Raw genomic sequence first — 25168 nt, forward strand, 5'->3', positions numbered from 1 at the left:
ACACAGAGTTACACTAATGTGACATCAGACAGACTTTGCTTACGATATCAGCCGCACTCATCAGTCTGTTTAAAGGGGACGGGCTCAGGGGAAGACGAGTGGAGTGGACTCACCTTTGTTTAGCAGGCTGCTGTCCAGCTCTGAGGAACACGGGACGATCCATAGAGCAGTCGCTGTTCACAGACTCACACCTGCGTTTAGCTTCAGGAGCGTCTGCAGTCTGATGGAGCCTGAAACACGTTTAACGTCACATGTTTAGAAAACATCAGACAGCGGCAGATAAAAGATATAAAGACGATGATCAATGTTCACACATTTTAAAACACGTATTAAAACGAGAAGAGCTGTGCTTTGAATGACTGGACTGAGTTAACACTTCTGATGTGAGGCACGGCCGCCCCCGAGTTTCCTCTGAGCCCGAGGGTGGACCGACGCACCGTGCAGAGAGATGCAGGAGTTCAGACGAGCAGATGAAAGCGACCTCTTCACGGTCTTTGAATGTTGCTCTACCAACTGAGCTAAACCAGCGGCGCTCTCCTCCAGGCTCTCGACAAACACGTCACATTAAGCTGGTGGGCCACTTTGTTTTCGTTGCAGCAGAAATAATAATAATAATAATGATAATAATAATAATTATGTAGCAGCCCTTTTTTGAGAGTGAGACCAGAAACACCCAGAGGTGTAGAGGAGTCTTTACGATCAAATAAGTGTGACATTTCAAAGCACCGTTAATAGTGAAAGCGGTTAATCGCTGCATCGCCAGCAGGTGGGCTGTTGTTACTGAAGAGGGGTGGGAATCACAGAGTAACTCGCCATATGATACGCGATGCGTGGCCCACGATAACGATATCACAATACAGCGATTCTGTGATAATCGATCGAGACAATCATACAATCATACATCACGATATCTGATTACCTGAAGAAGACAAAATACCCCTACAACGGTGAAGTGCAGAATTAATGTGTTGTTATTCACCGGGTGTCAGTTCCACAGAGTTTGACACAGAAACGATGTGGTGACTCTACCTGGCAGAGATCTGTTTAGAGAGATGAATTTTTTCGATTGCGATATTTGGCGCCAGCGATTGTATCACACCAGTCGGGACGACGAAGTATTGCGATGTGGATATTTTGTCACATCTGGAACTGAACTACCTGCGCTTAGAAAACATCTGCACGAGGGGGTAATAAACAGGAGAGGTCCCACATCGGTGCAGTAACAGGAGGGACGAGTGTTCCTCAGCAGAGTGCGTGTCTGTCACAGCCGGAGCGGGAGGGCAGAGCGAGCAGAGAGTGTGCAGTTATCGAATGCTGGTGGGAATAAAATGCATGAATCAAAAGCTCACATGGGTCTCCAAATATACTCGGACACTGTTAAAATAAGAGGGTGGGCTGTCCAGGTAAAGCAGGCCTGTATGTGCAGGAAACACTGGATGTTCACCACCTCAGTTCATCGTACTGCAGACAGCTGCTCGATGAGTTTACGCAGAGAGAACCTGAGAGGGCCTGACCGAGGTCTGAGTCTTGTGTGTTCCTGACTGTGAAGCTCTGTGGGCTGCATGTGTTAAAGGTAGCTTATAAATGAAGCCGATGTGTTCTGGGCAGCTTTCAGTGTGACTTGAGATGGTCAGTTTGAAACTCTCACCTTTGTTTGGCAGGCTGCTGTCCAGCTCTGAAGAACACAGGACGATCCATGGAGCCGTCACTGCTCACAGACTCACACCTGCGCTCAGCTTCAGGAGCGTCTGCAGGCCGACGGAGCCTGAAACACATTTAACGTCACATGTTTACAAAGTTCTGGCTCAACAAAAGACGTCAGTGAAACCATGTGTCATTTTTAATGTTTGAATACAGAGCTGGAAGATAACGACCAGCTCACTTCTGACATCAGCACTGATGACCACAGCCTTTGAGACATGGAGAGTCAGGGACAGGTAGAGATGCTCCTCTCAGCTTTGGAGGGCAGCAGGTAACCCTTCTGCCCCTCGCTCTGATGAGGTGACTTTTTAAAACGTCTTTTGTTCATCTCAGGATCTGATCTCAGGAATGTCCCTAAAGTCAGAGATGTCTTAACTACTCAACTAACTCACGCTGTTATTACCACCTGGATGGACAGGTGTAAGTGCTTACTGAAAAACAATCACTGATCATGTGTCATGAGTCAAACTGAAAATATCTTAAAAATGTATACATTTAAAATATTTAGAATATAAAAGGACGTTAATGAAATTATAAATTAATAATAATAATAATAAACGAAGTTAAATCAGCAGCACATCTACATTTAACCGATTCATCTCCCACAGAGTGACGTGTACCTGTGTCTGTTCTCACAACAGGTGAGCTGTGTGTGGAGGCTCACCTGCACAGACTAACATCAGCAGCAGCCAGCTGCACAGAATCATTTAACGGCAGCATCAGAAGGTCCATATTTAACATGAGAGGCTGCAGCTCAGTCACAACATGAACAGGCGGGACGACTCTCTCTCTGTTACCTGCAGGGCAGGTGTGGAGACACTACTCCAGACAGGAAGACGAGGAGTAGAGAGAGAGAGAGATCGTCCTCTAGTTCATCGACAGCGGATGTCGCTCTCATACAGATAAAAAAGAAAGTGATGAGTAAATACACCTGAGCGAACCGCACAGGTATCGTCTATCTGTGGAAACACTGCCGGTGCATCGTCAACCTGCTGCTGCCGTGTCTGTTCACCTCCTTTCAGCTACAGATGTCAGAGACGTCAAACAAGACAAAGGCAGACAGCGCCCTCTGCTGGTTAAAAGTGTGTAGTGATTCATTTCTCATCCCCCTGATCTGAGTCGTCCCTCATGTGTACAGGTATTCTGCGGTCTCTGGAGGTACCGTCACATCGTTCTTAACTGGAACAAAGAAAATGAATCACATGACTTTAACGCCTGAGACGCTGCACGGCCTGTTCCTTTAAAATGTGACGTTGAACTTCTTTTACTCGTTCAGAAAGTTCTCGGCCTCGACCCTTCAAACATCAGAGATCTTCTCATGTTCCAGCCAGGTCACCTGGGTCCTCTACCACTTTTAAATGTTCCTCATGTGTCCCATCAACCTCATTTTGAGTCTTGTGTGTTCCTGACTGTGAAGCTCTGTGGGCTGCATGTGTTAAAGGTAGCTTATAAATGAAGCCGATGTGTTCTGGGCAGCTTTCAGTGTGACTTGAGATGGTCAGTTTGAAACTCTCACCTTTGTTTGGCAGGCTGCTGTCCAGCTCTGAAGAACACAGGACGATCCATGGAGCCGTCACCGCTCACAGACTCACACCTGCGCTCAGCTTCAGGAGCGTCTGCAGGCCGACGGAGCCTGAAACACATTTAACGTCACATGTTTACAAAGTTCTGGCTCAACAAAAGACGTCAGTGAAACCATGTGTCATTTTTAATGTTTGAATACAGAGCTGGAAGATAACGACCAGCTCACTTCTGACATCAGCACTGATGACCACAGCTCCTTTCACACATGCACTCCTGACAGGTGAACGCAAACAGCCTCCAAGCAAAATGTCTGCATGAAGTCGGGGTGAGCCGATGTGTGAGTGCAGCTGGTAATAGTCAGGAACATTGACGGCGAGCAAGTGGGCGGGGTGATGATGTCTATATCATGTGACCATGTGAAACCAGAAGAGCGACACATTACAGGAGGATTATAAACATCCGAAGGTGAAGAAGACGGATCGTTTACAGGACGACAGCAAAGACGCCTGCAGGCCGGAGAGAGGAAGAGATTCAGGAGTCTCCCGTATCGAGGGACGGGTGTGACAGAGCAAAAGAGCCAAGAACAGTAAAGCCGCTTTCCCTCTGGTCAAAAAGCACGCTAACATGCAGCTTTTTGCTCAGTGGGAAAGGTTACAATCTGCATTCGGACCCGGGTCACATGACTCTGCAGTAGGCCCGGGTAATTATCGCCTCAGCTCCAGTCGTCAATGATGGGAACACAAAACCCGTGTTGACACGCTAATCTCCGCCCCCTTTCCGGCGCAATGCTATGACACGCATTGGAGTTTGCATAAATACAGACGAACAACATACAACAGCAAATGTATTCTTTGTTTCATGCAGCGAGGTGAGCGAGCTTCTTCTGATCCGAGGGGGAAAACAAATAGGGCGACAACTCGACAGCGCTGTTTCGGGCGCGTTTGTGACGTCAGCCGGTGACGCAGCAGAAAAGAGACAAAAAGCAGTATACTTCACTGGCAATGGGAAAAGAGACAATCGGCATTTATTAGCGGGTCTTCCTGAGTCTGAAAAACCTGCGTCAACGCGCTCATTTTGGTGGGAAAGAGGTGTTAGAGATTCCAAACTCACCTGTCAGCTTCATGCTCCCCACGCAGAGGTGTTTTGGACGGGAGGGCGTCCTCCCCTCTGTCCTCACACAGATCCATAGCTGAGCCCCCACCTTTACACACACACACACACACACACACAGTCTGTTATTATCAGCCCAGTATGTGTGCAACAAGTTGGACAAAGAGAACATTAAACACTAAATCCAATCTATCCTGATAGTTTCATCATCAGAAGCCGTTTAAAAACATTTGCAAGTTAAGTTCAGAAACTTTGTGACCTTCTGTAGTTTGAGGTAACTGATTTAAAGCCTGATTTGTTCTCTCCTTGTTTTTAACGGTTCATTCTGACGCATGCGCAGCTGCCGGACACTCTGTATTTTCTAAAAAGTACTGCTGTCTTAGAAGAAAATAAAATAATTACAAAGACGACATCAGCCTCTTTTTAAACCATAGTCCCAGTTAAACTGGACCCAGCAACATGGCTGACATCTGGTTCCATCCCGGAGAGATAAGAACGACTTTGGTAACTACAGTAAAGAAAGGCGCCATGTTTGTCCCCTCTCTAACAGAGACAGGCCTCCGGAGGCGCGTGCTGCGATTCATAATACATACAGCTTATACATACATATCTCAGTAGCAGCTTATAAACATACAGCATATAAACACAACGTATGTGTTTTAACGACAGTACTACAAATCAGTCCATAGGTACTTCACAGTACTCCGGTACGCCGTATTGGGATACCGCCAAAACCTACTCCCTGAACTCAGTGTGTCTGTTCGACTCATCCCCCCGCCCGGACTCCAATCTGTCACTGATCCGGACACAGCTTGAACATGTTTTAGCCCACAAAGAGGACAAAGTATCAGCAAAGAGAGGACACTGACTCATCAGTGTTACTGCTTGTCAGCTCGCTCACGCTCACGCTCACCGACGGGACCGTTTGATTCTTTCTACGAAGTAAACTAAAGAAAAATCTCCGAGTTATTCATGAGTCACACCGTGAGAAGTTTCCGTTACAAACCTGTTTACGGAGAGACGAAGAAAGCTGTGTCACCGCAAGGACAAATGCAAGAAAGTGAAACTAAACTGACGACAGGAAGGAAACACGCAGAGTTTCAAAATAAAACCAAACCGTTCTTTGAAATGTAAAAATCATGACAATCGATAATTCAATATAAAATTATGTATTGAAAGTAGTAAGTATGAAACTATAAGAGAATTAATAATAATGCAGTCACATTTAAGCTGCATTTCAATCTTTTTTTTAAAGGTATAATATCATGCTCACTTTAGGTTTTTAATCTTCATCTGTAAAGTCTCTGCAGACAATGACACTGATCATCGGCGGGACATTTCCCGGTGGGCCGGCTGCAGTTGGAGCAGAAAGAAAAGAAAGTCATCTGAGGAGTTTACATCGTCCCACTTTTAAGGTGCTTCTCAGTTGGCCCACTTTGAACCAGGGCTTTTATTTTGAAGGGCAGCTAGAACGCCACTCACACACCAGCCAGTGGTGTACTCCGGTTGTTGACGGTTGAGAGCTGATCATAGTTGAGGGGCAGGGGCCAAAAAAGGGGCATCCGCTGTATGCCATGGGGCATCAGGGCGCAGAAAGTTGTGATGCAAAACAACAACGCGGGCATTTTTAACAACACAGGCATCCCGTGAGGGCACACTGTCTCACACGTGTGTGTGTGTGCAGAGACAATCTAATTTTCCCGAGTACACTCCTGACCCCAGCTTTGCTACAACTATGGAGGACGCAGAGGAGAAAAGGAGGAGCAAGTCAAGACTTTGGATACTTTCTAAAGAAAAGTCTCTAAACTCAGTAAGTGGTGAACTGTGCAGCTAATGAGCTACTGGATAATATTTACAGTTCACTTTTAGAAGTGTTTGACGCTTGCTACCAGTAGATGTAACAGGGTTTATATGTTTACATGTTAACTCCACTTGTCATGTTGTCATAGTGTGTTTATTGGGATTCATGGCTCAGGGCGCCCACTCTCAGTTGTAACTGCAATTGCAACAGCAATGCTTTGCCAGTATCTGAGAGACATGCCCGAGGTGAGTCACAGCACGCAGCACTGTGTATTAAATGTTATATATTAATGTCTGCATAAACATATTCGTGGTTGAAATGCACTGTGACTTATTACAGTGTTATTGTGTAAGCGCTGAGTGGGTAACTGTATTGTTTCGGTGCTAAAATGTCCAATTAGACAGCTAGCTTAGCTTGCGTACTAAAAAAAACTTGCTGTTCCTTCTGCAGTGTGCTGCGTGAGCTGTCGATAATGAGCCACCTGTATGACTGACGAGGACTTACTCTGTTCCTGTTCAGATAAGAAACAGCGGCAACAGACAGACAAGCCTCCCGCTCCTCTTTCCATACACAGCGCACAGTGAAGGGGTTCTCGAGCCAGCCGGTTGTCATGAAGTGCAACTGAGTGCGGTTACACAGATTAGAAAATGTTGCATTAATCATTACAGTGGAAAGTAACTAAGTACACTTACTAAAGTAACATTACTTGAGTATAATTCTGAGGTCCTTGTACTACATTGTTCCTATCCTCGAACAGCTTTAGAACACGTGCTGTATTCTTGTTTTCAGTCAGCTTCAATAACACAGTAAAGATGTACATGATTATGTGAGATATGTTTAGAGTGTGCTGAATGTTTGAAACATGAGCAGAACTGTTGCTGAAACAGACTTTAAAGTCCAGGGGTTAATGATAAGTGAAGAATTCATTCAAATGTTTTCATTGACCTGCACAGGTGCCACATGCAGATTTAAAAAGCTTTCTCTTCAAATAAAGGTGGACGGAGAGTAAATCATGCCTACGTGTGTGTTGACTCAGTGGGTTAACATGAATGAGAGAAGTTGATCTACAGGAGAATCAATATTTAAAGGCAGAACGCCTGAGAGCCTTACAGCATTATATATCATTACATATATGAAGACATGTTCACCATAAACTGATGCAAAAAAATGCTCATATTGTTGCATAAAAATTGCAGGAACTAAAATGCAGGAAAGTAAGTATTTGACACTTTTTTGACACTTTTCCTGGGGGACAACCAGGCCCCATTTTTAATATGTGACTCCCCCCCATGTTCACACGTACAGATACTTGTGTAAAGTATACACACAGATACCTGTGTAAAGTATACGTACAGATACTTGTGTAAAGTATTCACACAGATACTTGTGTAAAGTATACGCACAGATACTTGTGTAAGGAATACGCACAGTAAAGTATACGCACAGATACTTGTGTAAAGTATACGCACAGATACTTGTGTAAAGTATACGTACAGATACATGTGTAAAGTATACGCACAGATACCTGTGTAAGGAATACGCACAGTAAAGTATACGCACAGATACCTGTGTAAAGTATACGCACAGTAAAGTATACGCACAGATACTTGTGTAAAGTATACGCACAGTAAAGTATACGCACAGATACTTGTGTAAAGTATACGTACAGATACATGTGTAAAGTATACGCACAGTAAAGTATACGCACAGATACTTGTGTAAAGTATACGTACAGATACATGTGTAAAGTATACGCACAGTAAAGTATACGCACAGATACTTGTGTAAAGTATACGCACAGATACCAGTGTAAAGTATACGCACAGATACTTGTGTAAAGTATACGTACAGATACTTGTGTAAAGTATACGCACAGATACCTGTGTAAGGAATACGCACAGTAAAGTATACGCACAGATACCTGTGTAAAGTATACGCACAGTAAAGTATACGCACAGATACTTGTGTAAAGTATACGCACAGATACTTGTGTAAAGTATACGCACAGATACCTGTGTAAAGTATACGCACAGTAAAGTATACGCACAGATACTTGTGTAAAGTATACGCACAGATACTTGTGTAAAGTATACGCACAGATACTTGTGTAAAGTATACGCACAGATACCTGTGTAAAGTATACGCACAGATACCTGTGTAAAGTATATGCACAGTAAAGTATACGCACAGATACTTGTGTAAAGTATTCACACAGATACTTGTGTAAAGTATTCACACAGATACTTGTGTAAAGTATACGCACAGATAGTACTAGAGGCGTCTAGTGAACGTGACATCTGTGAGCGACAGGGAGAACTCAGAGCCTCATGGATGAAGGTGAAGCAGCCAACATGGCCGACGACCAGCAGCAAGACATTCCCCATCCAACTGATGTACATATTGAAGCAAAGTTAATGTTCATCATTTCACTGTATTGTTCTTTGATTTGAAGTTCCCATGATTTCAGGTTATTAGTCTCCATATATGTGATGAGTTTCAAGCTGCTTTCCAACTGGTCAAAAAACACCCGCTAACACCCAGCTTTTTTGCTTAACGGGAAAGGTTACAATCTGCATTCTAATGACTCTTCAGTAGACCCGGATACTCATCACTTCAGCTCCACTCGGCATTGATGGGAACACAAAACCCGTGTTGACACACTAATGTCAGGTATTCCATGCTTGGTCCATACCGGGACTTGAGCTGGCTACCCTCTGGTTCCCAAGCCATGTCACTACCGACTGAGCTACTGTCTATCCCCTATTCCCACTGGCAGTGGGAACAGACACAATGGGCATTTATAAGTGGGTCTTCCCGGAACTGAAAAACCTGCGTCAATGCGCTAAATGTAGGTGGGAAAGGGGTATCAGTTAGCTTAGCACAGAAACAGCTGCTAGAAATGTCCTTCAGTGGGACATGTCTTACTTTATACTGTGAGGACGCTGCACTGTTACTGCAGGACGGGAAGACGTTCAGTACAGGCTGCAGGATGAAGATGGTTTCCTGAGACAGAGAGGAGCCGAGATATTTGAATACAAGTCCAGAAGTGGAAAATGGTTTGTACTCAAATACTTCCTTTTAAGAGCTGACAATAAACATTAAGAACTACAGCACTGTCAAGTGTAAAACCAGACTCTATTTGTCACATAAATAATGAACACAGACAGACTCGCTCATGTCCCCACGCTTTATTGACACTAGCTGCTCTGACAGCTGACATGGTAGATTGAAGGATGGTGTATGACAGAGCTGAACATACATGTAGTGAATACACAGACACATAATGAACACATAATCAGCTCTCATACATCTCATGCAACAGCCTGTTAGATGTTAGAGAATGTACAGCTTGTTAGCAGCTATTCTTAGAGGACAATGTGGTAAATGATCATGTTTTTAAAGCCATGAAGGAAATCTTAAATGATGATTGGAAGAGTTTCTGCAGGTGCATGTTACTAAAATTAAGCATAAAAAGATAATGTGAAGGTCAGATGAAGGGAAACTCAAGGTGCTTCTGTTTGAGTCTGAAAGCTTGTTTGAAGGAGGTAAAAACAGGCTCCAGGTTTTCCCTGTGCAGCCGGCCATGAGAGGACCTGATCCTCAACACAAAGGTCCTTGTGTTTCCCTAAACCCAAAGAGAGTTTAAAATAAAAGAAGCAGGATTGAAAGACCTTCTGCTACAGTCAGCCTAAAAGGGTGAAGCATCAAATTAAACTTTCTTATAAACCCAGTTCATCAAAATATCAAAAGACGCCAAAGTCGAGGCATCCTTGAGTTTTCCTTTGGACAAAGCAGGGGGCAAGAAGACCTACAGGAGAGAGGCATCAAAGTCCCTTTCAATCTTCCCCCTCTTCCTCGCCGCGTTGCTGATCAGGTTGTTGTGGAGCTGTAATGGGTTGTTGTGGAAATGTAATGACAATCTCCATCTTTTCTGGCCTGAATGGTTCTCTAGATGATACAGAGGGAAAAAACAACAACAACAAACACACGCACACAAAGTCACACGTGAAAAACAAAGAATAAAACATGTATGACGATGAAAGTCACCTTTTCAAGTCATACTACATCTCACCTGCCTAAAAAGCTGAGAATTTTAGAAGAACATAAGGCCGGCCTCAGACTTACAGGAGTTTCAAAATCCTAAGAGATTTAACAATATTAAGATTATGTTTGTGCCGGGTGGTAACCATAGACCATAGAGTGTAAATAATGGACGGAGCCACTGTTAGGTCACCATTTGGTTTTTCTCGACTGCTTACATGAAGCTTTGAGTTTGGCAAACCGCCTACGGCCAACGAGTCTGTTCATTATCTACCTCACTGCATTGTCTGTTTATTGACTATGTCACACCCACTGCCGCCTCCTAGCAGGTCTCTCTCCCTCCCTGTCTCGCTCTAGCTCTGTTATTCTCGCAGCTGCTCGTCATCATCAATCTACAAGGCTTCAAATGCTGGGCTCCTCCTCCACCATGCTGCCAGATTGTAGACTCTGCTAAACAACAGTCAGTCTGATCTAGCTCTGTTATTCTCGCATGTGTTTCGCTTTTACTCATTCTATTTTTGCTCTGCCTACAGCCGTCCTCACCTGACTCCTGCCCCAGCCCTACTCCTGTGTCTTCTAATACACTCTGGAACTTCAACCTCCTCTGGATTACGGACTCACTCTGCCCAGCTCCCTGCTCACTCCATGCCCTGCTCTGCTCCTACCTCTGATTCACGTCTCAGCCCCTGCTTCCCACACACCAAGGAACACTCAGCTCAATCAATAAGTATTATTTTCCAATAAATCTTTTGGCACCAAGTCCTCGTCTCAGTGTTCTGTGTTTCTGCATTTGGGTTCAGACAGTATCGCCCCGTAACAGACTACCTCACTGCATAGTCTGTTTATTGTCTACCCCACTGCATAGTCTGTTTATTATCTACCTCACTGCATAGTCTGTTTATTGACCACCTCACTGCATAGTCTGTTTATTATCTACCTCACTGCATAGTCTGTTTATTGACCACCTCACTGCATAGTCTGTTTATTGTCTACCCCACTGCATAGTCTGTTTATTATCTACCTCACTGCATAGTTTGTTTATTGACCACCTCACTGCATAGTCTGTTTATTATCTACCTCACTGCATAGTCTGTTTATTGACCACCTCACTGCATAGTCTGTTTATTGCCTACCTCACTGCATAGTCTGTTTATTGACCACCTCACTGCATAGTCTGTTTATTGTCTACCCCACTGCATAGTCTGTTTATTGACCACCTCACTGCATAGTCTGTTTATTGTCTACCTCACTGCATAGTCTGTTTATTGACCACCTCACTGCATAGTCTGTTTATTGACCACCTCACTGCATAGTCTGTTTATTGACCACCTCACTGCATAGTCTGTTTATTATCTACCTCACTGCATAGTCTGTTTATTAACTACCTCACTGCATAGTCTGTTAATTTCCTACCTCACTGCATAGTCTGTTTACTACCTACCTCACTGCAGTTTCTGTTTATTGACTACCTCACTGCATAGTCTGTTTATTATCTACCTCACTGCATAGTCTGTTTATTAATTACCTCACTGCATAGTCTGTTTATTGACCACCTCACTGCATAGTCTGTTTATTAATTACCTCACTGCATAGTCTGTTTATTGACCACCTCACTGCATAGTCTGTTTATTATCTACCTCACTGCATAGTCTGTTTATTAATTACCTCACTGCATAGTCTGTTTATTAACTACCTCACTGCATAGTCTGTTTATTGTCTACCTCACTGCATAGTCTGTTTATTGACTACCTCACTGCATAGTCTGTTTATTAACTACCTCACTGCAAAGTCTGTTTATTAATTACCTCACTGCATAGTCTGTTTACTACCTACCTCACTGCAGTTTCTGTTTATTGACTACCTCACTGCATAGTCTGTTTATTGACTACCTCACTGCATAGTCTGTTTATTACCTACCTCACTGCAAAGTCTGTTTATTAACTACCTCACTGCATAGTCTGTTAATTTCCTACCTCACTGCATAGTCTGTTTATTGACCACCTCACTGCATAGTCTGTTTATTATCTACCTCACTGCATAGTCTGTTTATTAATTACCTCACTGCATAGTCTGTTTATTAACTACCTCACTGCATAGTCTGTTTATTGTCTACCTCACTGCATAGTCTGTTTATTGACTACCTCACTGCATAGTCTGTTTATTAACTACCTCACTGCAAAGTCTGTTTATTAATTACCTCACTGCATAGTCTGTTTATTAACTACCTCACTGCATAGTCTATTTATTAATTACCTCACTGCATAGTCTGTTTATTAACTACCTCACTGCATAGTCTGTTTATTGACTACCTCACTGCATAGTCTGTTTATTACCTACCTCACTGCAAAGTCTGTTTATTAACTACCTCACTGCATAGTCTGTTTATTACCTACCTCACTGCATAGTCTGTTTATTAATTACCTCACTGCATAGTCTGTTTATTAACTACCTCACTGCATAGTCTGTTTATTGACTACCTCACTGCATAGTCTGTTTATTAATTAACTCACTGCATAGTCTGTTTATTAACTACCTCACTGCATAGTCTGTTTATTAATTACCTCACTGCATAGTCTGTTTATTGACTACCTCACTGCATAGTCTGTTTATTACCTACCTCACTGCAAAGTCTGTTTATTAACTACCTCACTGCATAGTCTGTTAATTTCCTACCTCACTGCATAGTCTGTTTACTACCTACCTCACTGCAGTTTCTGTTTATTGACTACCTCACTGCATAGTCCGTTTATTGACTACCTCACTGCATAGTCTGTTTACTATCTACCTCACTGCATAGTCTGTTTATTATCTACCTCACTGCATAGTCTGTTTACAACCTACCTCACTGCATAGTCAGTTTTTTTATCTACCTCATTGCATAGTCTGTTTACTATCTTCCTTGCTGCATAGTCTGTTTATTTCATACCTCACTGCATAGTCTGTTTATTGACCACCTCACTGCACAGTCTGTTTATTACCTTCCTCACTGCATAGTCTGTTTATTACCTACCTCACTGCATAGTCTGTTTACTACCTACCTCACTGCATAGTCCGTTTATTGACTACCTCACTGCATAGTCTGTTTACTATCTACCTCACTGCATAGTCTGTTTATTATCTACCTCACTGCATAGTCTGTTTACAACCTACCTCACTGCATAGTCAGTTTTTTTATCTACCTCATTGCATAGTCTGTTTACTATCTTCCTTGCTGCATAGTCTGTTTATTTCATACCTCACTGCATAGTCTGTTTATTGACCACCTCACTGCACAGTCTGTTTATTACCTTCCTCACTGCATAGTCTGTTTATTACCTACCTCACTGCATAGTCTGTTTACTACCTACCTCACTGTATAGTCTATCTACATCAGTGTATTGTCTGTTTATTATCTACCTCATTACCCACTGAGCAATGAGTGCTATCACCATTGTAGTAGGTACAGAGTTTTAGTAGTTTAAGTTTAATGGCAAGAAAGCAAAACATAAATTAGTTTAAACCGTGACTTACCTGTCAAATTTTACTCCTGACAATTTCAGCATTTTTTTGGCAGCCTTTGTGTCAATTCTGTCACCTGGCTTAACAGAGAGATAGACCACTCTCTTAATACCTGGAACAGGGGTTGGGAGTGAGGTGAAAAGAAAGAACTACATTTAGCAAATGCTGTCAGATTTCAGTGGAAGAGGACCTCTTGTTTTCTTTATGAAGAAATCCATCCCAACAAATTGTTTTGGATAACATGTATTCAGTCCTACTATAATATTGTTACGAATAGTCACAGTGAGCACCAACCTTAAGCAGCTAAAGCTTAAAAATCTAAAATCTAATAAAATGATTTACACTCAAAAATCTTTATCAGCTGATTGGAGGATCAGAGTGTTTGTGTTCTGTGGACACACACCTGCCTGGATGATGAGCTTGGCACACTCGTTGCAGGGGAACAGAGTCACATAAATGGTGCAGCCTTTCACATCAGCATTGTTCTTGTTCATGATGGCATTCAGCTCTGCGTGGCACACTGCGGGACAAAGTTAGCATTTAGGCAAGGCAAGTTTATTTATACCGCACATTTCAGCAACAAGGCAATTCAAAGTCCTTTCACAGAACAACGACAGCAAAGAAACATCATAAAACAAGACATTAAAAAGCAAAGTGAAGATCAAATATAAAACAGAAGCTTAAACTTAAGATGACACTCAAAGAATATAAGAATAAAAGTCACAGTGCAGATATAAATAATTAGAATAAGTAGTAGTATGAGAAATAAAAGGCAGCTGTGGACAGGTGAGTCTTCAGGCTTGATTTTAAAGAAGTGTGTTTCAGCAGACCTGCATGTTTCTGGGAGTTTGTTCCAGATATGTGGAGCATAGAAAGTGAACGCTGCTGCTCCATGTTTGGTTCTGACTCTGGTGACAGACAGCAGACCTGTCCCTGACGACCTGATGGGTTGGGATGGTTCGTACTGTGTCAGTAGATCCCCATTACCATAGTACCATTCAACGCTTTGTGAACCAGCAGTAGTACTTTGAAGTCTATTCTCTGACAGACAGGGAGCCAGTGTAAAGACCTCAGAGCTGGAGTGATCTCCTGTCCTGGTCTTAGTGAGGACTCGACCAGCAGCGTTCTGGATCAGCTGCAGTGGTCTGATTTTTAAGGAGACTTTTAATTGCTCCCCTTTAGCTCCAAAAACAACTACCTCAGTTTGTCTTTGTTTAACTGAAGAAAATGATGGCACATCCACTCATTCATTTAGCAGTCTCTTTAAGCATGTTTGTCTTGTTTCAGTCATTTAATGACAATCAAAGTTAAAAAAAAAAAAGTAAGAGAAAAGAAGATGATTTATTTTCTCTCTGTCACACCAATAGACAGGGTGTATAAATAATGGACATAGCCACCATGAGGTCACCCATCGTTTTATGTGCATATAAAGCCTCGAGTTCAGCATTTAGCTGCCACCATGTTGGTCTTGTGAAGCTTATTTGGATGTGAGGGTGGAGCTGGGGAGGCGGGAGGGGTTAGCAAATGCTAAGTTATCAAAGCTACAAAGTCTGTGTCCGTGACCAAATCATTTGCTGGTGATGAGCTGGTTAACCCTTTCCCATACGTTAAGATCGTATTAGTGGTGACGACGACACCTATCAGGTAACTACTAATCAATAGTCTGGGGAGAAAAAAACTACAGTCCTGACTCCCTGCAGGAGCCAACAAGTAAATCACTGATGACAAACAGTGAATGAGCTAAGAAGCCAGGTATGGTGAGCACAGGTTTCACTGTGCTCATTGTTGTGTGTGACCAGGTTGTTACACAATTTGTTATGTGAGTAAATATCACTGCGTGTACGTAAGCTTTTGCTGATAGTAAAGTCAGAAAAGTTCTTATCTGACGTAACTTTGCCAGGTTGAACTTAATATTTGAGATTTTCTTAATAAGTTCCTTGAATGTCAGATTGGAGTTGAAGACTATGCCGAGAGACTTAAATTGTGAAAACACATTTTGTATTGAGATCTAAGCACGAGTGTTGAAGCCAATGAGACTCCGGTACCATAGCAACCCGCATGTGCATAAACTACTGTGTCATCAGCATATAATTGCACTTTTAACCTTCGGACAAACATTTGGTAAGTTATTAACATAAAGGCTGAATAAGATCGGTCCCAGTATAGAGCCATGTGGAACTCCAACTGAGCAGCTGAGGTATGATGATTATGCGTTTCCGATCTGTACAGTTTGTTTTCTATTTGACAGATATGACCTTATCCAGCAGAGGGCACTGTTAGAAATATTTAAAAGAAAGAAGCACCTCATGATTTATTGTGTCGAAAGCTTGTTCAGGTCCAAAAAAAACGGCTCCTACATACCAACCCTGCTCTAATAATCTTTTGATGTTCTCAAGAAAATAACAGGTGGCTGTATCAGTGGAGTGATGCAAACTGCATTGGGTGGAGAGGGGTCTGACAATTGTTAAGATATTCTGTTAACTGCATGTCAAGCCATTTCTCTGCCACCTTTGATACAAAGGGTGGGATACTTATCGGCCGATGGTTCTCTGCTTTGGTCTTATCACAGCTGTGGTAACTTAACAGTCTTCCAGGTGGTTGTCACGCTACCTTGTTTTAGGGACAAGTTCATTAAATGTGCACTTGGGTTGGCAAGAACCTCTCTGTGGAGTTTACAAAGATTACTGTCCACACCGAATGCATTTATAATAATGATAATAATACACTTTATTTATAGATCACTTTTCTTACAAGGTTACAAAGTAACTTTCAGAGAAGACGTGATTTTCAGAGCCTCAGAGACAGATATGTCTCCTTTGCTAAACACTGGTCTGCTATCATCGGGAGGGTTAATGGAAGTTTCTGGACATTTGAAATGTTACGTTGCATCTTTAGTTCCTCAACTGAGCTTATGTAGAAATTGTTAAAGCTATTGACTATAATGTCCAAATTGTTAGTTAGAGGACCAGGAGCTGTATGTCGTGTTTTGTATCTTTGTTTCTTCTAATAATATTGTTTAAATTTTCCCATTTTAACTTTACATTTACATTTGTCCCAGCTACCATCTGTATAAAGAAATCTGCTTTGCGAATCTGTCTTACCACTTTATTTCTCAGTGATGTGAAAATATGACGGTCACTTGTGAGCCCTGTTTAAAGACTTATTTGTGAATATTAAATCAATTGTTGTTTTGGATGCATTACACTTGTACATCTCCAGTTTTTATTCACACCTGTTGTACATATTTTATATTATACTTATTGTTTTTTATATTTTTATTCTCATTGCCTATTTTCTTTATCTTATTCTGTTGAAGTATTTTACTTATTTTTATTCTAATTCTATGTTAATTGTTCTGCACCTAAACACCAAAACAAATTCCTCATATGTGTGAACCTACTTGGCAACAAACCTGATTCTGATTCTGATTGTCATGAAGAGAGAAATGAGCTATAGAGACCCAAACTGCTTTTCATGTTTATTTCTGCTGTAAAGTTTAACATGGGGCTCTATGGGGACTGACTCACTGCTGGAGACAGCCTCAAGTGGACACCAGAGGAAGAAACATATAAACCTAAATGATCTCAGACGGTCCACCATTAAAGTGAAGCAGCTCTCACCATAGAGATTTTTATAGTCCGACGATTTTTTGTCCGTGTCCCATGACAGCTTGCCATCACAGCCGTTGGGCATCCTGTTGTAACCAATGGCAACAATCTCCCTCTCCTGGTTCACTATACAGGCCCCCACCTGCAGACACACAGCAAAAAGTGGAGTGTTGAAATTTCGGTGTTAAGCATTTCAGAGTTAATTTCAAGAGTTAATAACTCTGGGAGTGTTAATTTAACACATTCTGATTTAAATAGCGTTCAGTGTTGGGGTTGATTGACAGTGTTGATTGTAACAGTGTAGAGTAACTCTGCAGAGAGGCAATCTAAGCTCCGCCCATGTCTGCCACGCATTTCACTCATGATTTTACCTCGTCGGTTGGACTCTGACTTTGTAAAACAACTTTCAATAGATGCTGTGAAGTACAGTATGTACAAATAGGTGTCTGTGGTGAAAATGTGCGTTACAAAGAACGTGTGTTGCCAGGACTTAAGAGTAAATGTGTGGTGGTGATTAGCTTAGTTAGCTAACAACTAGAGCACATGGTGGGTAAGCTAGCATTGCAACTGTGAACTATCTGGGAGTTTAAGGCAGCTACCTATCCAGGAAAAGCCTCAAATTTTTACAATCAGGATAAAAGAAGACCACAGGCATTTTGGTTGCTGGTATAAACTTTGAGGCTTGAGCTCCGTTTTCTGTCTGGCTCTAACATCAAAGGAGCCGCCAGAAATGTGTCCGAACATGCAGTCATATGGTTTATTTGTCAAGTTTTCTGAGTGACCATGACTTGGCATTAATTTTTACTTTTCTTCTTCTCAATATCAATTACACACAGTCTAACTTTTGTCACAGAAAAAATGCTGGTCCCGGTGAAGTGCAACCCAACAACAGAAGTAAGTTGAATGAGGTGGAAGGATGCTTTGACTTTCTGCAATTCCATGAAAAAGGTATGTAATATTATGATTACACTGATAATCTACATGGCACAGGGTTATACAGTCTTTCAAATATTTTCAATTCACAATATTAAAATTGCCAACATCTACAATTGTGACTGTATAATTCATAGTTAAATTCCAGGCGGACCGAAGACTCCAAAAGTCAGTGCATCTGATGCAGTTGAGAGACTTGTAGTCTTTCATAAGGTAATTATTTTACCAGGGTTATAAAAAATCAATTTTCACATCACCGTCTTTGCTAAAAGTGTCAATTAATATTGTTAAAAACGTTTAAAAAGTGAATAAAACAGGAACACACTGTTGGGGCTCATAGCCGAGTTTAAAAGTCGATTAACTGTCTTCACTCAGCTGGAGAGGGATTACGCACGTGAGAGAGGAACTCCGAATGCAGCTGATCACACTGCAGTGTAGCGCACCGTTAAAGTACGAATCTACATCTGATCGTTTGACATTACTTTATAACGGACAGCATTTGCATCAAAGGTAGTCTGAATGTTCGGGACAACATATGTATGCGAGCAGGTATTAATGTGAGGGATGAAGTCCAAACTGCGCAGTCGGCTGGCGCACGGACATCTGAGGGACATAATGAAAATCGCCACCGCTCAGAAACTAGTTCCTGATGTCGACAGGCTGGTGGAAGTGAAAAAGTGTCAGGTGCCGACCAGCAAGTGAAAATGTGAGTGTTCCTTTTCCTCAGTGTCAGTTTCACATCTACTGCCGGCCACAAACCTGACTGGTAAAATCTCTCCCTCTCTCTCTCTCTCCCTCTCTCTCTCTCTCTCTCTCTCCCTCCCTCTCTCTCTCTCTCCCTCTCTCTCTCTCCCTCTCTCTCTCTCTCTCTCTCCCTCTCTCTCTCTCTCTCTCCCTCCCTCTCTCTCTCTCTCTCTCTCTCTCTCTCTCCCCCCCTCGTCACTACACACTGGATTCCACAGGCCCTGATCCCAGAGCAGCTGGTTGAACCCCGATATCAGGTCGGACTTTCTGGACAACAGGTGGCTGTTTTGTAGCCTTAACCAGCAATATTTAAAATTAATAATTAATGAATCACAATGAGATTTAAACACTAAATGTTTTGTTGTTCAGAGTAGTGTAAATAGGAAAAAGTTTACTATGCCACTTGTTGTTACACTTCCCTGTTGTACAGTATTATTATGTGCTATTATTATTAACATATTCTTTCAGATGTAACAACATGAAATGCTCACTGATTGTTAAAAGTATCTGTCGGCTCTTATTGAAAGATTTCAAATAATAAAACTGCAGTAGCCGATATATCTTTGTGTTAAGACATCAGTTAGGGTCCTAACTGTCCGGCCCCTTTGAGGTCTCATCGGAACAAATCCGGCCCACTACCTAATATGAGTTTGACACCCCTGCTATAGGGGATATACATAGCGGTAAAGCACCCGGACCGGATGGATTACCTATAGAGTTTTATAAAACATTTAAAAAACAACTTTCAAGGCCACTTCTTGACATGTATGAAGAATCGTTTATTTTAGGAGCGCTCCCACATTCACTAAGATTAGCAACAATAACCCTAATATTAAAACCAAACAAGCCCCCAACGGAGTGCTCATCCTACAGGGGAATTAGTTTAATGGGATGTGACACAAAGATACTCTGCAAGGCACCTTCTAAAAGATTAGATAAATATCTCCCTAAATGATAATTGATGATCAACAAGGTTTCATACAAAAACGACAGGGATATCACAATATCAGACGGGTGTTATATATATATACACTCCCATTGCCACTACCAAACATGTTCTACGATAAAGTTAACAAAATATTCAGTCAATTCATTTGGAATGACAGACAGGCTGGACTCCGCCTTAAACCATTATACCTTCCTTATGAGAGGGGAGGGCTTCAACTCCCCAATCTTAGATGGTACTACACGGCTGCCCAGCTGACTTCAGCATCATATTACTTTTGCACCACGGCATCTCCAGCTTGGGTAAGCATTGAGCAAAAGTCCATTCCAGATCTTCCACTAAATGTATATCTATACTCTTCAGATATCGAGACATTGAAAAAAGTAACAAAAAATCCCTTTCTTAAAAATACAATTTCAGTTTGGCATGCTGCACACAGACATGTAGGTGATATGCCTGTACTGTCGCAATTTACTCCTATTTGGGGTAATAAGCAGTTTACACCTGGCAGAAAGCATGGAGGATTTGGGTCATGGTTTTTAAAAGGTATTCAGAAAATGAAGGACCTTTATGTAGATGGTGTTTTACTTTCTTTTAATCAATTATGTGAGAGATATCAAATCCCCCCAAAACATTTCTTCAAATATTTACAGTTAAAAAGCTTCATTTCATCTAAATATGAACAGATTATGTATATTCCACCTTTATCAAAACTTGAGGAGATAACACTTGGAAATTTGGGAGGGAAGAGCCACCTATCTAAATATTACAGCATATTGGTGGCATACACAAAAGATTCAACACTTGATAAACTAAATGCTTGGAAAACTGATATACAGGAAGATATCGATGAGGCAGACTGGAATGAGGCTTGTTTAAAAGTGCAAAAGCAGACAATAAATACATGGTTTAAATTACTTCAATATAAATGGTCGATGAGAACGTACATAACCCCTGTCAAACTCCACCACATGTCTGATACTATTCCAGATGTCTGTACTAAATGTTCAAATGAGAAAGGCACTCTTTTTCACTGTCTATGGCCAAAGATTCAAATTTTCTGGAAGGATGGTACAAAATGTTTATCAGAGATGTTTAACACCAGAATCCCCTTAAATGTCAAACTCTGTGTGCTTGGAATATATCCAGAGGACTTTATACAAACACAGAAGCGGACTAAAATTCTGGACTTTGGACTTCTACATGCCAGGAGAGCTATTGCTCTGTGTTGGAAGAGTATGGACGCTCCATCATTGAAAATGTGGATAAAGGAACTTACGAACTCTATCGGTCTGGAAAGACTCACTTACATTGCTAAAGGCAAGCGGAGAGACTTTGTGCAGCTCTGGGAACCACACATGAACATACTAGAAACCTGGAATGTAAGCTTCACCTGAAAAGAAATTGTAAAATGTAGCATCTAAATGTATTTATTATTTATTTTATCTTCTATATTATCATTATTATTATTGTTGTTATTATATATATATATATATATATATTTTTATTTTTTTCTGAAATTTAAATTTTATTATTATTATTATTATTGCTTTATTTCATATCTATGCAAGTTGAGTGTGTATGGGTGTGTATGCAGGAGTGTGCAATGTTGGCATTTTTGGTCTTCAACGGTCAAATTGTTATTGAACGTTGCTTTGTTGTAATGATATAATAAGAAAATGGCAATAAACATATTGGGGGGAAAAAATTAATATGAAGGACATTACTGTTCAGGTTAGAAATATGATCATTAAATGTTTTGTATATTGATCAACATTTCTAATGATCACCACTTGTCACTGAAAATGCTGCTCAGCTTGTTTAATGTCTGAACCAGGTTAACCTTCACCCTCCTGTCTGTCCCCCCAGGTTCTACGGTGGCCAACAAGGGTAAACACGCTCCAACGGCACAATGAACAAATGCAAATTCAAAAATATGCAAATTCAAAAATATGCTGCTGTGACGTTCATGTTACTCGCTGTCGTCAAACTTGGTGAGGAATCTCTCATGTTTTTACCCCTTTTCAGAGAGTTTACTTCGTCGGCCACCGCATGGTTCAACTTACAAACTGTAGACTGACTGGTAGTTCACACACACACACACACACACACACACACACACACACACACACACACACACACAAACCTGTGTTTTTGGGTCCTCACTCCTTTTGGCAGCCAGACTGGCTACAGCCATGAAGTAATCATCTGAGTCCAGGACGTCTGGTCTGCACACAACACACAACAACAACATGGAGGATGTAAAGTGCTGTGATCAGGGAGGACGGTGGTACCTGAGCCCTCTGTTCACACACGTTCACGTCTCAGCTACTTTAACATGATGTGTACATTCAAACAGTTAAACTGGTAATGATATGACAGCATTTGCAACTTTGATTCACATTTCAGATCAGTTTTATGAACATTAACATCGAAGATAAAATGTTACTTTTATAACCAGTCGACAAGTTAGAAAACATTCAAATGTTAAAAATATGTTGACAACATGAATATCATGAGTCAGGAGTAAAGACACACAATCAGCTGAGACCTGTAAGTCCTAATAAATCACAGAATTCTGGATTTGGAGAAGGCTCCAGAGTCTACGGAGTCTTTCTTTAGCGGAAGAAATAAAATCCTTCTTCATTTCCAAGTCAAACTTTTGTGTCAAATTATTGATTTGTTCTGTAGGTAGCGTCGTAATAAGTTTCATTCAGTACATGAACGTAGATGAAGATGGTGATCAGAATATTTGTGATAAATGTAACTAACGAGGTAACAGACAGCAGGATACCTAAGACTCTGTCCGTCTCGTGCCCTGAAACGACAATCAAAGTTTATATGTGGAGCACCATACCTTGGCTGAGCCCCGGCCATCGTCTTCCAGATACTTCTTCCAGATACAATACAGGAGTGACCGTCGAGTCTTCTGCTTTTATCTAGACAAGCAAAATAAAACACGCCTCGCTACGTCAACATGTAGGCAGAGGAATTCACTGTTCAAAAGATTTGAACGCGTGTCTGCCAAGAACAAACCTGATTGACTGCACCCACAACAATGCCCTTCCTGGTAAAGCCTACACTGAGGCAACATATTCCAAAAGCTCCTCTTTACCATCTTGGCTACTTTCACACTGCAGGCCTTAATGCTCAATTCTGACTTATTGCTCAAATCCAATTTTTTTCTTTGGCTGTTCACAGGTTTAAACATTCAGATCGATCTCAGTTTGTTAATGTTCATGATGTGTCCTCTATGCACACCAAAGTTAGTCATGGAGTTCCACAAGGTTCTGTGCTCGGACCGATTCTTTTTACCTTATATATGCTTCCTCTGGGTAATATCATGAGGAAACACTCCATTAATGTTCATTGTTATGCAGATGATACTCAATTATACTTATCTATGAAGCCAGACGAAACCAATCAGCTATCTAAACTAGGAGCATGCCTTAAGGACATAAAGATCTGGATGACTAGAAACTTTCTTCTACTTAATTCAGACAAACTGAAGTTATTGTGCTCGGCCCAAAACACCTCAGAGACTCTTTCTCTAATGATATAGCTGCCCTAGATGGCATCAGCCTGGCATCCAGCACTACTGTTAGGAATCTGGGAGTTCTGTTTGATCAGGATATGTCCTTCATCTCCCACATAAAACAAATATCAAGGACAGCCTTCTTTCACCTTCACAACAAACATCAGACACATCCTGTCTCAACACGATGCAGAAAAACTCGTCCATGCATTCGTTACTTCCAGGTTGGATTATTGTAACTCGTTACTATCAGGCTGCCCTAATAAGTCACTAAAAACTCTGCAGCTGGTACAAAATGCTGCAGCACGTGTGCTGACAAGAACTAGGAAGAGAGATCACATCTCTCCTGTATTAGCCTCTCTGCACTGGCTTCCTGTAAAATATAGAATAGAATTTAAAATCCTTCTTCTTACTTACAAAGCTCTTAATGGTCAGGCACCATCATATCTTAAAGAGCTCATAGTGCCATATTACCCCTCTAGAACATTGCGCTCCCAGGATGCAGGCCTGCTTGTGGTACCTAAAGTCTCTAAGAGTAGTGTTGGAGGTAGAGCCTTCAATTACCAGGCCCCCCTCCTCTGGAACAATCTACCAGTCAGGGTCCGGGAGGCAGACACCCTCTCTTCTTTGAAGAGTTCAAACTTTCCTCACATGATCACTTACACCTGTGAGGACTATCAGGTGACTTCTGCATCTTTGTTGTGAGATGAAACTGAATAAGTCCGAGAGCAAAACTTTACTCAAAGAAAAGAAAGATTCCATAAAAAGTCGAATAGATTTGTGATCAACAGTGTAATAATGCACATCAATGTTTCCATGGATGTTGTGTGAAAAGTTGTTCATTCTTGAATCCACTTTCAGTCACAAATGTATCTTCTTGTAATGAAACACTTGCAGCTTCAGCTGTCAGTTTCGTTTTAAAGAAAGTAACCTCATAGACGAGACTGAAATACCTGAGTAACCAGTCTACTCACATTTCTACCTCATTAGAACATAAAGAAGATGGGCGTAGATCTGCTGCTAATTAATGAATGTGACACCTGCCTGTGAAGGAGTGCCCAACAGGTCAGACTACGCTTCATTACAGCAGATCGATGGGATGACTTCATGTTCGTGAGGACATAAATTATTGTTTTGTTCACTGAGTGTTTGATGCTCATCTGGTCAAACAGGAAGTGATGTTAACAAACAAAAAGCTGAATTTCTGCTCAGTGTGGTTGTTTCAAGATGAGGTAGACAAGTGTGGAGAAACCAGCAGGAGTTTTCACAACATCGTTGTCATTGTTAACCGCATTAAACTACCTTGCTCTGCCACTCTTTGTTCGCGAGCTAGCTCTAGATGGTTGAAGACGGCATTCATGGAAAGAGTGCGCAAGTAGGAAGGTAAATAGATGTATCTGCTATATTGCAGCCAGCTCGTAAGTCTCTTATGAGACACTTAAAGGTAGAACACTGTTAGCAGCTCATGATTTAGACTATTTGCACTGATACAATTTGATTCAACTTACACTCTGCTGGTAAGAGGGAGGAGGGGGAGCAAATCTGGGCAGGTAATATAATACACATCATCCACACTTTAAGTTTGTCTACAGATCTGTGAACCCAATGCTACTATCTCACACAGGCTCTGTCCTCTACTGGAGTCTATGGATCCTACTCTCCTCCAATTACGCTCATGTATTTGCCCACTGAACTTATCATGAACGTAGCCGGCCCATCAGGCCGTG

At 41.6% G+C, this 25168-nt stretch overlaps 2 protein-coding genes across 2 annotated transcripts in view; both read right to left on the reverse strand.

Annotated features, from left to right (window-relative positions):
• The window catches only part of LOC138604869 (NLR family CARD domain-containing protein 3-like), a 16336-nt gene extending 10966 nt beyond the window's left edge, over window positions 1-5370 (reverse strand). The window contains exons 1-5 of the mRNA XM_069676898.1: window positions 5342-5370; window positions 4336-4426; window positions 3218-3334; window positions 1649-1765; window positions 114-230 (exon numbers count right to left, since the gene is read on the reverse strand). Of these exons, the coding sequence (XP_069532999.1) occupies window positions 114-230; window positions 1649-1765; window positions 3218-3334; window positions 4336-4412 (428 nt within the window). The 5' untranslated portion in view covers window positions 4413-4426; window positions 5342-5370. The remainder of the gene's footprint in view (window positions 1-113; window positions 231-1648; window positions 1766-3217; window positions 3335-4335; window positions 4427-5341) is intronic.
• Window positions 5371-9313: 3943 nt separating this feature from the next.
• The window catches only part of LOC138604829 (deoxycytidylate deaminase-like), a 115312-nt gene continuing 99457 nt past the window's right edge, over window positions 9314-25168 (reverse strand). The window contains exons 2-7 of the mRNA XM_069676835.1: window positions 22764-22845; window positions 22053-22134; window positions 17296-17425; window positions 14079-14195; window positions 13688-13787; window positions 9314-10084 (exon numbers count right to left, since the gene is read on the reverse strand). Coding sequence (XP_069532936.1) covers window positions 9973-10084; window positions 13688-13787; window positions 14079-14195; window positions 17296-17425; window positions 22053-22134; window positions 22764-22783 — 561 coding nt within the window. The 5' untranslated portion in view covers window positions 22784-22845 and the 3' untranslated portion in view covers window positions 9314-9972. The remainder of the gene's footprint in view (window positions 10085-13687; window positions 13788-14078; window positions 14196-17295; window positions 17426-22052; window positions 22135-22763; window positions 22846-25168) is intronic.

This window comes from Semicossyphus pulcher, unplaced genomic scaffold (assembly GCF_022749685.1).
Source record: "Semicossyphus pulcher isolate SPU_LCO1_2020_fin unplaced genomic scaffold, fSemPul1.0.p SCAF_27, whole genome shotgun sequence".
Lineage (NCBI taxonomy): Eukaryota > Metazoa > Chordata > Actinopteri > Labriformes > Labridae > Semicossyphus > Semicossyphus pulcher.